General features: G+C 44.3%; 1 protein-coding gene across 1 annotated transcript in view; it reads right to left on the bottom strand.

The window, feature by feature from the left end:
* Positions 1-2,743: 2,743 nt before the first annotated feature.
* The window catches only part of LOC121840436 (vegetative cell wall protein gp1-like), a 17,093-nt gene continuing 5,988 nt past the window's right edge, over positions 2,744-13,848 (bottom strand). Inside the window, exons 2-4 of the mRNA XM_042303590.1 lie at positions 8,998-9,087; positions 3,427-3,531; positions 2,744-3,123 (exon numbers count right to left, since the gene is read on the bottom strand). Coding sequence (XP_042159524.1) covers positions 2,744-3,123; positions 3,427-3,531; positions 8,998-9,052 — 540 coding nt within the window. The 5' untranslated portion in view covers positions 9,053-9,087. The remainder of the gene's footprint in view (positions 3,124-3,426; positions 3,532-8,997; positions 9,088-13,848) is intronic.

Raw genomic sequence — 13,848 nt, 5'->3', positions numbered from 1 at the left:
AACATGCATTTTTTAACAATTACCAGTATAATTTTTGTACGTTTACACACTCTCAGGAATGTCATAAATTAGGAATAATTAGCTTCCCTACAGAAAATAAATTAACCTTCACACATCTAGATCTATGGGCAGGGGTTTAAGCTGTAGAACCCAGTTCCTACATTTGAATATAAAAATAGATTTGAATGTCTCAGCAGGCTGGGACAGGCTGGACCAGATGGCTGTCTGGCTCTGCTCTCCCTTCAGATAGCAGAATGGTATCTGCATCTTGTCATTCTCACTTCTCTCCCCAACTTCTATGTAGAAAGCCATCTCTTCGCTTCCCACAGAAACTAGTCGGTTGGACAGTAACTTAACCACTGCGCCACCCGGGAGGCCTGTTGGACAGTAACTTAACCAATGCGCCACCCGGGAGGCCTGTTGGACAGTAACTTAACCACTGCGCCACCCGGGAGGCCTGTTGGACAGTAACTTAACCACTGCGCCACCCGGGAGGCCTGTTGGACAGTAACTTAACCACTGCGCCACCCGGGAGGCCTGTTGGACAGTAACTTAACCACTGCGCCACCCGGGAGGCCTGTTGGACAGTAACTTAACCAATGCGCCACCCGGGAGGCCTGTTGGACAGTAACTTAACCACTGCGCCACCCGGGAGGCCTGTTGGACAGTAACTTAACCAATGCGCCACCCGGGAGGCCTGTTGGACAGTAACTTAACCACTGCGCCACCCGGGAGGCCTGTTGGACAGTAACTTAACCAATGCGCCACCCGGGAGGCCTGTTGGACAGTAACTTAACCACTGCGCCACCCGGGAGGCCTGTTGGACAGTAACTTAACCACTGCGCCACCCGGGAGGCCTGTTGGACAGTAACTTAACCACTGCGCCACCCGGGAGGCCTGTTGGACAGTAACTTAACCACTGCGCCACCCGGGAGGCCTGTTGGACAGTAACTTAACCAATGCGCCACCCGGGAGGCCTGTTGGACAGTAACTTAACCAATGCGCCACCCGGGAGGCCTGTTGGACAGTAACTTAACCACTGCGCCACCCGGGAGGCCTGTTGGACAGTAACTTAACCAATGCGCCACCCGGGAGGCCTGTTGGACAGTAACTTAACCACTGCGCCACCCGGGAGGCCTGTTGGACAGTAACTTAACCACTGCGCCACCCGGGAGGCCTGTTGGACAGTAACTTAACCCTGACAAATGGCTCCTATTCACCCGGAATCATTCATGCACTCTGAGGCAGTCCCCTATGCCTAAACACAATGCACATATATTCACCCTAACCCATAACAGGATCATTACTACGGATTATTCTAGAAAAGGTTCTTGAGTCATAACAGCCTCCAACAGCACCATTGTATTTTATCTTACCGTGTTGAGAAAAGCTTTCTCCAGCATTCTGCTATTTTTATACTGAGAGATACATGTCTACACCTCAAACAAAGAAAAACCGCTTATGATCGGCGGATATTTTATTTTGATTGAACCTTTATCTAGGCAAGTCAGTTGAGAACAAATTCTTATTTACAATGGCGGCCTACCAAAAGGCAGAAAGGCCTGAGGGGCCTGGGATTAAAAATAAAAATATCTTTTATGGTTTTATTTGGTAAATCAAGTGAGGTTGGTTCCATAAAACATATATATATACAAATTACACTTCAGAGGTTAATGTTTGTGACTATATAAAGCACATTACATTTGCATATCAGTCAACACATTGACAGACCGGTCTTGGGGATTTAACCAGAAGCTAACTAAATGCTATTGTCGGTACATAGATTACAATAGAGTTCTAACCATTAGACTACGTGTATGTGCCTGGTTACCCAGGAACCGAACAGAAGGGACCAGGGGAAAAACAAACACAGATCATTATGTTCCTGAAGTGCTTTTATCTTTACACTGAGCAGCAGTTTTTCCAGGTCACTGGGTAGTTGTGTTGGGAACATCACAGAGAGAGAACCCAGGCAACAGATTTCTGCTGCCTGTCTCTCTCTAGCTCTGAACCAGGCTACAGATTTCTGCTGCCTGTCTCTCTCTAGCTCTGAACCAGGCAACAGGTTTCTGCTGCCTGTCTCTCTCTCTAGCTCTGAACCAGGCTACAGATTTCTGCCTGGCAACCAGCCAGTATCAGGAGAAAAGGGGAACATCTTGTCCCTTCAGTGGTGCTGCACAGAGAAGAACAGGCTGCGGACAAGTTATGAAACGAAGAAAGGTTGTGAGGGGGGAAATTAATAAAAGAAAGAGGAGAGTAGGGGCAGAGGGGGGTATAACTGGACTGTGTGTTTGATTGAATTCACATCGTATACCAATGTATGGAATAATATACAAAGGGGGGTCTTTTCAATCCATATCGAGGAAGTTCAGCGTTACGGCGTGATTTACATTTTAAAAGGCGATGTTCACGGTAAAACGCTGAAATATGTCGGCTCAATCAGAAATGGCCTTTAAGTTTCGATAGTGTGCGATCTGTAACGCTTCGGCGAATAGAGGTTGAATAAAGGCTGACGTCTGTTTTAGAGAGCGCTTGCAGAAATCGCTTATTTTTTCTTTCTTCTCACCCTTCTGCCTTCAACGAAATAGGAGTCAGGGTAGGATAGGAAGTGACGCAAAATGTAAAACAGGTCCAACAGCGACTGGCTTGATCAAGTCCATATTTCTGTGCTGAGAGGACAGACAGAGTGGAAGGTGTCTTCTCTCTCTTGTCTTTCTTTTGGAGTCTTTTCCCTTTGTGTGTTTCAACCTGTTGATTGGTGGTGGTGTGTCTCTACTGGACCGCTCTGTTGGCTGGGGGTGCCGGGTGAGGGTGGGCTGGAGGGGTGGTGGTGTGTCTCTACTGGACCGCTCTGTTGGCTGGGGGTGCCGGGTGAGGGTGGGCTGGAGGGGTGGTGGGCTGGGGCGCTGGACCGGGGTGCTGGACTGGGGGCGCCGGGTGAGGGTGGGCTGGAGGGGTGGTGGGCTGGGGCGCTGGACCGGGGTGCTGGACTGGGGGCGCTGGGTGAGGGTGGGCTGGAGGGGTGGTGGGCTGGGGGCGCTGGACGGGAAGGTGCGTGGTTTGGGGCTCCCCAGAACCACACTGACCCACCATCCTTTAGATATCCCCCTGCTCCTGGGAACCCTGAGGAGGATATGAAGTGGAGGTTAGTAAATCCCCCTGCTCCTGGGAACCCTGAGGAGGATATGAAGTGGTTAGTAAATCCCCCTGCTCCTGGGAACCCTGAGGAGGATATGAAGTGGTTAGTAAATCCCCCCCTGCTCCTGGGAACCCTGAGGAGGACACTCAAAAGAGGTGCTGGTACTCAAGTAGTAACAAATGACAGGTGACAATACAAAGTACAAGACAGACAGCACCAGTCTAGTTGAACCACTGTGTGATGTCATCATTAAAGGAGTAGTGTGGAGAATATGATGGTTCAGTCACCTGGTTGTGTTGACATGGTCACCCAGACCAGTACTTGGAGCATCGACCAATCAGAGAGGCTGTAGACTGCAGTAGGCTTTATACTCTCTGTAGGGCTTGTTGTGTCTATGGAAAGAGATACAACAGTGACTATCCGGAGAGGGATAAAACAGTGACTATAAGGAGAGAGATAAAACAGTGACTATATGGAGAGAGATAAAACAGTGACTATATGGAGAGAGATAAAACAGTGACTATATGGAGAGAGATAAAACAGTGACTATATGGAGAGAGATAAAACAGTGACTATATGGAGAGAGATAAAACAGTGACTATAAGGAGAGAGATAAAACAGTGACTATATGGAGAGAGATAAAACAGTGACTATAGAGAGATAAAACAGTGACTATATGGAGAGAGATAAAACAGGTGACTGACTATGGAGAGAGATAAAACAGTGACTATATGGAGGAGAGACTATAAGGAGATAAAACAGTGACTATATGGAGAGAGATAAAACAGTGACTATATGGAGAGAGATAAAAAGGTGACTATATGGAGAGATAAAACAGTGACTTTAGAGAGAGAGATAAAACAGTGACTATATGGAGAGAGATAAAACAGTGACTACAGAGAGAGATAAAACAGTGACTCTACGGAGATAGATGAAACAGTGACTATCACATTTCAGATAAGCACATTCACATGCAGCTTTTCAGAGACATTCCTGGTTGCTCAGTCTATCTGTATCAGTGGGGAACCGTCAGGGCCTTCTAGGCCTTCCTCAAGGATTTATGCAGATGTATGTTTTTTTTAAATGTAAATGTTGTTTTAATTTCTATTTAATCTTTAAAATAATCTTAATAATCATCATCTGATTTCATCTTCAGATTTTCTTTAGCTAGCTTGTGTTGTAGTAGTGTCATAATGTTAGCTAACTTGTGTTGTAGTAGTGTCATAATGTTAGCTAGGTTGTGTTGTAGTAGTGTCATAATGTTAGCTAGCTTGTGTTGTAGTAGTGTCATAATGTTAGCTAGCTTGTGTTGTAGTAGTGTCATAATGTTAGCTAGCTTGTGTTGTAGTAGTGTCATAATGTTAGCTAACTTGTGTTGTAGTAGTGTCATAATGTTAGCTAGCTTGTGTTGTAGTAGTGTCATAATGTTAGCTAGCTTGTGTTGTAGTAGTGTCACGATGTTAGCTAGCTTGTGTGTAGTAGTGTCATAATGTCAGCTAGCTTGTGTTGTAGTAGTGTCACAATGAAGATGGCTGCAGCAACTGTTATCAGCTTCAAAGTGGTGTTAAGCTACCATAGGTTGTGTAAACAGTGTGCTTTTTGTTTTGTTGGTCGCATTATTTTATGCTGTGTGTCATTTTGTGCCCATGCCGGTTCGGTCTCTGTGTGTGAGGCAGCCAGGAGCGGTGGCCAGGCCTGTTCGATTCATTCATAATGACATCAAAAAAATCACTGCTCCTACTTCACTACAACTAGAATGGTCCAACTACAGAAGATATGATGCACTAAGTGATGCTATGTTTTCCGTTATTTTCTTGATATTTGAGTTTGATACAACACATTGTTGCCACCCCTATTACTAGCCTGTTCAACCTCTCTTTCGTGTCGTCTGAGATTCCCAAAGATTGGAAAGCAGCTGCGGTCATCCCCCTCTTCAAAGGGGGGGACACTCTTGACCCAAACTGCTACAGACCTATATCTATCCTACCGTGCCTTTCTAAGGTCTTCGAAAGCCAAGTCAACAAACAGATTACCGACCATTTCGAATCTCACCATACCTTCTCTGCTATGCAATCTGGTTTCAGAGCTGGTCATGGGTGCACCTCAGCCACGCTCAAGGTCCTAAACAATATCTTAACCGCCATCGATAAGAAACATTACTGTGCAGCCGTATTCATTGATCTGGCCAAGGCTTTCGACTCTGTCAATCACCACATCCTCATCGGCAGACTCGACAGCCTTGGTTTCTCAAATGATTGCCTCACCTGGTTCACCAACTACTTCTCTGATAGAGTTCAGTGTGTCAAATCGGAGGGTCTGCTGTCCAGACCTCTGGCAGTCTCTATGGGGGTGCCACAGGGTTCAATTCTTGGACCAACTCTCTTCTCTGTATACATCAATGAGGTCGCTCTTGCTGCTGGTGAGTCTGGCCCTTCTTTGGACACTGTGTTAACAACCCTCCAGGCAAGCTTCAATGCCATACAACTCTCCTTCCGTGGTCTCCAATTGCTCTTAAATACAAGTAAAACTAAATGCATGCTCTTCAACCGATCGCTACCTGCACCTAACCGCCTGTCCAACATCACTACTCTGGACGGTTCTGACTTAGAATACGTGGACAACTACAAATACTTAGGTGTCTGGTTAGACTGTAAACTCTCCTTCCAGACCCATATCAAACATCTCCAATCCAAAGTTAAATCTAGAATTGGCTTCCTATTTCGCAACAAAGCATCCTTCACTCATGCTGCCAAACATACCCTTGTAAAACGGACCATCCTACCAATCCTCGACTTTGGCGATGTCATTTACAAAATAGCCTCCAATACCATACTCAATAAATTGGATGCAGTCTATCACAGTGTTGGACTGAAAACGGTAGTAAACTCTTTCAGCTTGGCATGTTTGGCTTACAACAATGGAGGCTCCTCAGAGGAGGAAGGGGAGGACCATCCTCCTCAGTGAATAAATAAAAAATAAAAAATAGTGACACAATAAAAAAAAGTTATAATTTTTAGATAAAACTATACCGAATATATTAACATATCACCAAATAATTGATTTAAACGAAAAAGGTCTACAGTAGCCCCAACAGCACCCTCTGGTATAGCACCATGGTGTAGCTGGAGGACAGCTAGCTTCCATCTTCCTTTAGGTACATTGACTTCAAACCTAGAATGCTTATTTGTATTTTTAGTTGTTATTTAACTAGGCAAGTCAGTTAAGAACAAATTCTCATTTACAATGACGGCCTACCCCCAGCCAAACCCAGACGACACTGGGCCAATTGTGCACCACCCTATAGGACTCCCAATCACAGCCAGATGTGATACAGCCTGGATTTGAACCAGGGACTGTAGTGACGCCTCTTGTACTGAGATGCAGTGCCTTAGACCGCTGCACCACTCGGGAGTTCTCACCCCCTTCCATACACAGTAATTATGAGAACTTCAGGAGGACGTCTTCCAACCTATCAGAGCTCTTGTATCATGAACTGACATATTGTCCATCCAATGAAAGGATCAGAGGATGAATCTAGAACTGAAAGAATAAGCTACAGCTAGCTAGCACTGCGGTGCATAAAAATGTGATGAGTTGTTGACTCAAAGAGAGAGAAAGACAATAGTTGAACAGTTTTGAACAAATTAATTTCTTAAAAAATGTAAGAGAAGCAAGAGAGAGAGAGCTATATTTAGTTGTATTTCTTTTCACTTTCACTTATCTAGCTAGCGAATGCAGCTAGCTAGTATAGCCTACTCAAACACCAGGCTCAAACAGAGGGATGCTATGTTAGCTAGCTGGCTATAACAGAGGGATGCTATGTTAGCTAGCTGGCTATAACAGAGGGATGCTATGTTAGCTAGCTGGCTATAACAGAGGGATGCTATGTTAGCTAGCTGGCTATAACAGAGGGATGCTATGTTAGCTAGCTGGCTATGGCTATCCAACACTGAAACTCTTCTTAGTCAAGGTGAGCTTTTGGTTTTATTAGTTTAATGCCACCCGGGACTGCCGGTGTAACTGCTGAACTGCTTGCTGTACACTGTATAGTGTGGGGTTAGGATTTACTGTAGGCCGAGGCTGGATGGGGTTAGGATGTACTGTAGGCTGAGGCTGGATGGGGTTAGGATGTACTATAGGCCGTGGATGGGGTTAGGATGTACTGTAGGCCGAGGCTGGATGGATGGGACTAGGATTTACTGTAGGCCGAGGCTGGATGGGGTTAGGATGTACTGTAGGCCGAGGCTGGATGGATGGAATTAGGATTTACTGTAGGCCGAGGCTGGATGGGGTTAGGATGTACTGTAGGCCGAGGCTGGATGGGGTTAGGATGTACTGTAGGCCGAGGCTGGATGGGGTTAGGATTTACTGTAGGCCGAGGCTGGATGGATGGGGTTAGAATTTACTGTAGGCCGAGGCTGGATGGGGTTAGGATGTACTGTAGGCCGAGGCTGGATGGGGTTAGGATGTACTGTAGGCCGAGGCTGGATGGTTGGGGTTAGGATGTACTATAGGCTGAGGCTGGAAGGGGTTAGGATTTACTGTAGGCCGAGGCTGGATGGATGGGGTTAGAATTTACTATAGGCCGAGGCTGGATGGGGTTAGGATGTAGTGTAGGCCGAGGCTGGATGGGGTTAGGATTTACTATAGGCTGAGGCTGGATGGGGTTAGGATGTACTATAGGCTGAGGCTGGATGGATGGGGTTAGGATGTACTGTAGGCCGAGGCTGGATGGGGTTAGAATGTACTGTAGGCCGAGGCTGGATGGATGGGGTTAGGATGTACTGTAGGCCGAGGCTGGATGGGGTTAGGATGTACTGTAGGCCGAGGCTGGATGGATGGGGTTAGAATGTACTGTAGGCCGAGGCTGGATGGATGGGGTTAGGATGTACTGTAGGCCGAGGCTGGATGGATGGGGTTAGAATGTACTGTAGGCCGAGGCTGGATGGATGGGGTTAGGATGTACTGTAGGCCGAGGCTGGATGGATGGGGTTAGGATGTACTGTAGGCCGAGGCTGGATGGATGGGGTTAGGATGTACTATAGGCTGAGGCTGGATGGATGGGGTTAGGATGTACTGTAGGCCGAGGCTGGATGGATGGGGTTAGGATGTACTGTAGGCCGAGGCTGCATGGGGTTAGGATGTACTATAGGCTGAGGCTGGATGGATGGGGTTAGGATGTACTGTAGGCCGAGGCTGGATGGATGGGGTTAGGATGTACTGTAGGCCGAGGCTGGATGGGGTTAGGATGTACTATAGGCCGAGGCTGGATGGGGTTAGGATGTACTGTAGGCCGAGGCTGGATGGATGGCCATACTTAGGGTGATTTTGAATGTTGTGTACGTAATCAAATGATCAATGACAGATGAAGACCAATGTCTTCTTTGGTTTTTACTTGAGCTGCCTTCTTGGCCAGGTCTTCCTTGAAAATGAGTTATTTTGACCACAATGGGACAACCTGGTTAAACTAAAGGTTGAATCCAACTCTGAAATGTTACGTTTTTTGGAGTTTGTCCTCTGTTTATAAATAGCAGAGGAACTAGACTACAGTCAATATAAACGAGTCATGTATTCTTTAGACCAGGGGTTGATAGTGAGGTCAAAGTTCAGTCAACCAAATGTTCATCAAACATAAACCAGAGTGTATAAAAGACACACTTAAGTATTTATTTCACGAAGGTTCAAAAGTTAAAGTGCAGAGTTTGACAGTAATTCTCCATTAAGTTAAAACGTGGCCTCCGGTCATTCTTCATATCCTCTATCAAACAAACACCAACACCCAGACTAAACCAGTTGTCTGGCCAAGTTCAATAATGAACGAGACAAAGTCAAGGTTTAAAAATAGGGTTTATCTTTACTTCTATAGAACTGGTTACGAGCCAGGAGGCAGGCGGGGGAGTTAACACTGGTCATGGTGCTTCTGGTCGGCCGGTCGACGGTTCAATTCCCTGAAAAAAAAAGAGACAAGAGAGAAAGAACGAACGAGTGGATCAGCCTGGTTAGACGTGAACAAACAGAGTCATGGATTTTTTTTTAAATCCTGAACTCTGGAACAATTTGTTTAACCTATAGTCCAGAAACCTCTGCTGCTATTTTCAGCTATTTAATTTGACAGTACATTTCAGTCATTTATCAGAAGCTATTAGCTGAACTTTGAACTGAAGTAGATAAAATAACCAATGACGTTGAAGATACTGTAACTTCTATTACTGGTAATCCCACTGAGCAAAAAAACTGGTTGAATCAATTAAATAAATTGAATAAATTAAAAAATATATAAAAATAAATTAAAAATATATTAAAATAAATGTAATTTATCAATATATTTTGACGTGGAATCTATGTGGAAAATACATTGGATTTGAAAAAAGTCAAACAATTGTTGTTTTTCAGGGTAAAATTTCACCCACAGGATTACGTCACCGTGGTAACCAAATATCACGCTATTTGTTACTGACTATTACCAAGGTGCTGCCGTGAGAATGATAGTTGAGAGATCTCCGCTTAAAAAACTAAATAGATTCACTGTTACTATCGGTTTAACAAAGCAAATTAAATGTTACCATTACTTTGTCACTCACATCAGCAATGATGCTATTTAGGCCTATATAGCACTTGCAAAAACATCAACAGCTATTTACATATTTACAGTTAAGAATAAATTCTTATTTTTCAATGACGGCCTATCCCAGCCAAACCTGGACAACGTTGGGCCAATTGTGCGCCGCCCTACGGGACTCCCGATCACGGCCGGATGTGAGGCAGCTTGGATTTAAACCAGGGACTGCACTCAGGAGCCCCTATTCTTTCAATTCAACCCAGAATTCAACTAAAAATAAACAATACAATAGGTCTAAGGTTTCAAGCTCTGGTTCATTTCAAATGTAATTATATTTAGTGATATTGAATTCTGTTTGGGTTGTCTAACGAAACCATACTCTTTTTGAGTAGGTGAATATAGGTTGTAATCTCATTGATCAACGTCTCAACCAAACATTATGCAATTTTCCTCTTTGAAATGACGTGGTGTGCCCACTTCCTAGTAACTAGTCTTGTATAGTGTTGTTCCTAGTAACTAGTCTTGTATAGTGTTGTTCCTAGTAACTAGTCTTGTATAGTGTTGTTCCTAGTAACTAGTCTTGTATAGTGTTGTTCCTAGTAACTAGTCTTGTATAGTGTTGTTCCCAGATCCTAGTAACTAGTCTTGTATAGTGTTGTTCCTAGTAACTAGTCTTGTATAGTGTTGTTCCTAGTAACTAGTCTTGTATAGTGTCGTTCCTAGTAACTAGTCTTGTATAGTGTCGTTCCTAGTAACTAGTCTTGTATAGTGTCGTTCCTAGTTCCTAGTAACTAGTCTTGTATAGTGTCGTTCCCACTTCCTAGTAACTAGTCTTGTATAGTGTTGTTCCTAGTAACTAGTCTTGTATAGTGTCGTTCCCAGTTCCTAGTAACTAGTCTTGTATAGTGTCGTTCCCACTTCCTAGTAACTAGTCTTGTATGGTGTCGTTCCTAGTAACTAGTCTTGTATAGATTCGTTCCCAGTTCCTAGTAACTAGTCTTGTATATTGTCATTCCTAGTTCCTAGTAACTAGTCTTGTATAGTGTCTGTCCCAGTTCCTAGTAACTAGTCTTGTATAGTGTCTGTCCCAGTTCCTAGTAACTAGTCTTGTATAGTGTCTGTCCCAGTTTCTAGTAACTAGTCTTGTATAGTGTCTGTCCCAGTTCCTAGTAACTAGTCTTGTATAGTGTCTGTCCCAGTTCCTAGTAACTAGTCTTGTATAGTGTCTGTCCCAGTTTCTAGTAACTAGTCTTGTATAGTGTCTGTCCCAGTTCCTAGTAACTAGTCTTGTATAGTGTTGTTCCTAGTAACTAGTCTTGTATAGTGTTGTGCCTAGTTCCTAGTAACTAGTCTTGTATAGTGTCGTTCCTAGTTCCTAGTAACTAGTCTTGTATAGTGTCTGTCCCAGTTCCTAGTAACTAGTCTTGTATAGTGTCGTTCCTAGTAACTAGTCTTGTATAGTGTCGGTCCCACTTCCTAGTAACAATAATCTCCTTAGTCACTGAGGTGAATTTCTTTTTGTTGCAGTATTGAGGAAATCAACTGTAAATCTGTCTAGTATACAACAGATGTTTGTAGTATTGAGGAAATCAACTGTAAAGCTGTCTAGTAAACAACAGATGTTTGTAGTACTGAGGAAATCAACTGTAAAGCTGTCTAGTATACAACAGATTTGTCAGTAATATTAACCTCTTCACAGATACAGTAATAAAATCGTCTGTCGTCTTGACCTTCAATGTCTGGTTTGATAATGAAACAGAGATTAAACTATCAATGGAAACTCAAACGCGCAACCAAACCGGGTTTAATCTCCCAGACAAAAGCTTGATATGTCAACCTGGGGGCCGTGGCGTGTTCCTTTGACTCCAAGTCTGGAATCAGCCAGCCGCCCTCTGGCTAAAAAAAGCAGAACGTTGTTGACTCTAGATAACAGTTGTTCTGTGTATCATAGGACCTTTCAGAAATATTTGTTTTTCTGTTGGATGCTCAGAAAAAAAACAGGCACTACCTGGAAAAAGGTTGTTGTCTTGTTGCTCAACAGTGTCTGGACTGCACAACTTGTGGTGTGTTTCTTCGTAAATATGAAATAATCTGATATTTATGGACATGTATGTTTGTCATGATGAGATGTTGAGAGGCTGACACACGGGCAAATGGTTCGGACGATACCGACGTTTTCGTGAGAAGTCCGATTTTCAGGATGTCTCGTGGACTGACAAACACGGCAGTTGGCGGATTGTTATCTCTCGCTTAAACCGATGGATTTAGATGGGGATTTAGATGGGGATTTAGATGGAGATTTAGATGGGGATTTAGATGGGGAATTAGATGGAGATTTAGATGGGGAATTAGATGGAGATCTAGATGGGGAATTAGATGGAGATTTAGATGGGGAATTAGATGGAGATTTAGATGGGGATTTAGATGGGGAATTAGATATGGATTTAGATGGGGAATTAGATATGGATTTAGATGGGGATTTAGATGGGGAAATAGATATGGATTTAGATGGGGAATTAGATGGGGATTTAGATAGAGAATTAGATGGGGATTTAGATGGAGATTTTGATGGGGAATTAGATGGAGATTTAGATGGGGAATTAGATGGGGAATTAGAGGGGGGGATTTAGATGGGGAATTAGATGAGGATTTAGTATTATTGTGCTAATTAGATTTCTACCAGGGGGTTATAATGAGGTCAAGGGAACAATATGCTGTACATTTTACGTGATTAGCGTCAGGAAAGGGGTTCTTCCTATATTATCCATGCATATTACCTCAATTACCTCGACTAACAGTTGCCCACTGTACATTGACTCTGTGCCGGTACCCCCTGTATATAGCCTCCACATTGACTCTGTACCATAAAACCCTGTATATAGCCTCCACATTGACTCTGTACCGGTACCCCCTGTATATAGCCTCCACATTGACTCGGTACTGGTACCCCTGTATATAGCCTCCACATTGACTCTGTACCGGTACCCCTGTATATAGCCTCCACATTGACTCTGTACCAGTACCCCTGTATATAGCCTCCACATTGACTCTGAACTGTAACACCCTGTATATAGCCTCCACATTGACTCTGTACCAGTACCCCTGTATATAGCCTCCACATTGACTCTGTACTGGTACCCCTGTATATAGCCTCCACATTTACTCTGTACCAGTACCCCTGTATATAGCCTCCACATTGACTCTGTACTGGTACCCCTGTATATAGCCTCCACATTTACTCTGTACTGGTACCCCTGTATATAGCCTCCACATTGACTCTGTACCGGTACCACCTGTATATAGCCTCCACATTGACTCTGTACCAGTACACCCCATATATAGCCTCCACATTGACTCTGTACCGGTACCACATGTATATAGTCTCCACATTGACTCTGTACCATTACCCTCTGTATATAGCCTCCACATTGACGCTGAACCGTAACACCCTGTATATAGCCTCCACATTGACTCTGTACCAGTACCCCTGTACCCCCCCTGTATATAGCCTCCACATTGACTCTGTACCAGTACCACCCGTATATAGCCTCCACATTGACTCTGTACCGGTACCCCCTGTATATAGCCTCCACATTGACTCTGTACCGGTACCCCCTGTATATAGCCTCCACGTTGACTCTGTACCATAACACCCTGTATATAGCCTCCACATTGACTCTATACCAGTACCCCTGTATATAGCCTCCACATTGACTCTGTACCATAATACCCTGTATATAGCCTCCACATTGACTCTGTACCGGTACCCCCTGTATATAGCCTCCATATTGACTCTGTACCGGTTGACCTCCACATTGACTCTGTACCGGTACCCCCTGTATATAGCCTCCACATTGACTCTGTACCGTAACACCCTGTATATAGCCTCCACATTGACTCTGAACCGTAACACCCTGTATATAGCCCCCACATTGACTCTGTACCGGTACCCCTGTATATAGCCTCCACATTGACTCTGTACCGGTACCCCTGTATATAGCCTCCACATTGACTCTGTACCGGTACCCCCTGTATCTAGCCCCACATTGACTCTGTATAGCCTCCACATTGACTCTGTACCGGTACCCCTGTATATAGCCTCCACCTCTGTACCGGTACCCCTAGCCTCCACATTGACTCTGTACCGGTA

This window comes from Oncorhynchus tshawytscha, linkage group LG22, assembly GCF_018296145.1.
Source record: "Oncorhynchus tshawytscha isolate Ot180627B linkage group LG22, Otsh_v2.0, whole genome shotgun sequence".
Lineage (NCBI taxonomy): Eukaryota > Metazoa > Chordata > Actinopteri > Salmoniformes > Salmonidae > Oncorhynchus > Oncorhynchus tshawytscha.
Note: the sequence above shows the minus strand (reverse complement) of the source record. Positions and strands in the feature narration are given on the sequence as shown.